General features: G+C 39.8%; 1 protein-coding gene across 1 annotated transcript in view; it reads right to left on the bottom strand.

The window, feature by feature from the left end:
• The window catches only part of LOC107580317 (putative beta-lactamase-like 1), a gene marked incomplete at both ends in the record, with an annotated part of 2,141 nt that extends 1,497 nt beyond the window's left edge, over nt 1-644 (bottom strand). Inside the window, one exon of the mRNA XM_016266039.1 lies at nt 358-644. Within this exon, the coding sequence (XP_016121525.1) occupies nt 358-644 (287 nt within the window). The remainder of the gene's footprint in view (nt 1-357) is intronic.
• Between the last annotated feature and the right edge of the window lie 253 nt (nt 645-897).

The following is an 897-nucleotide window of genomic DNA, read 5'->3' as shown; positions in this document are numbered from 1 at the left end:
TCATATCTGCATTTCATTTTAACTAGCATACAGGCATAGCAGCTGTGATCAGTAATTACACACATCAAGTAAGTGAAGTCACTACAGCTACATTACTTTCATTACTGTGAAAATGCAATAGAATAATTTCTTGTTTTTAATTCTGAGCTCTTGAGTTTTCCCACTAAATTGTCCGTGTTCACCACCAGTAATTAAGGTCAAACAGCAGGCCCACCGCTGAGCTCAGAGAAACATTCATTTTGACCTGCTGCTATGGCTATTACATGCTGTGAATAAACAATGCTGTTATTCCAACGCTCGGTGATTGCGCAATCATGGAATTGCTTCTTGACACAAGACTGGAAGCTGGAAACTTACCAGAAAGCTGGCTGGCCATTCTTCTTAATGTTACAGAGGACGATCGAATTTGAACCTCACCGCTGTCAAGGAAGATCAGACCATCAGTGACGTATTTCAGCTCAGAGTCTCTGCTTTTGCCCAGGGGGTTTTTAATGGTGAAGTTGTCCACATACTTCTCCAGGGGGTCATCCAGAGAGGCCACCTTGCCATCTTCCCACAGTCGATACAGCATCAGGGTGGGAAAGATCTTGGAAACACTGGCAATCCTACAGACGGGGCAACCGTGCAGCAGATTCAGACATTGTCTATATTCAATGTGCTCAAAATAAGATTTTTATTATTTATGAAAATTATCATAAGCTATGAGAACATAATAAAAGCTTTTGCATTGGGGCTATAAGATCAGCAATGAAATTGAATTATTAATCATGAAAATGCAATAGAATTGCTAGACATCAAGTGAAGTATAATGCTACTTTGAGCATCAAAAGATGTCATCACAGAATCCTTAACAGTATAGGTAAATGGAACGGTAAACCTATTCTGACTCATTGGTAT

The sequence above is a fragment of the Sinocyclocheilus grahami genome, unplaced genomic scaffold (genome assembly GCF_001515645.1).
Source record: "Sinocyclocheilus grahami isolate Dianchi unplaced genomic scaffold, SAMN03320097.WGS_v1.1 scaffold30812.1, whole genome shotgun sequence".
Lineage (NCBI taxonomy): Eukaryota > Metazoa > Chordata > Actinopteri > Cypriniformes > Cyprinidae > Sinocyclocheilus > Sinocyclocheilus grahami.
Note: the sequence above shows the minus strand (reverse complement) of the source record. Positions and strands in the feature narration are given on the sequence as shown.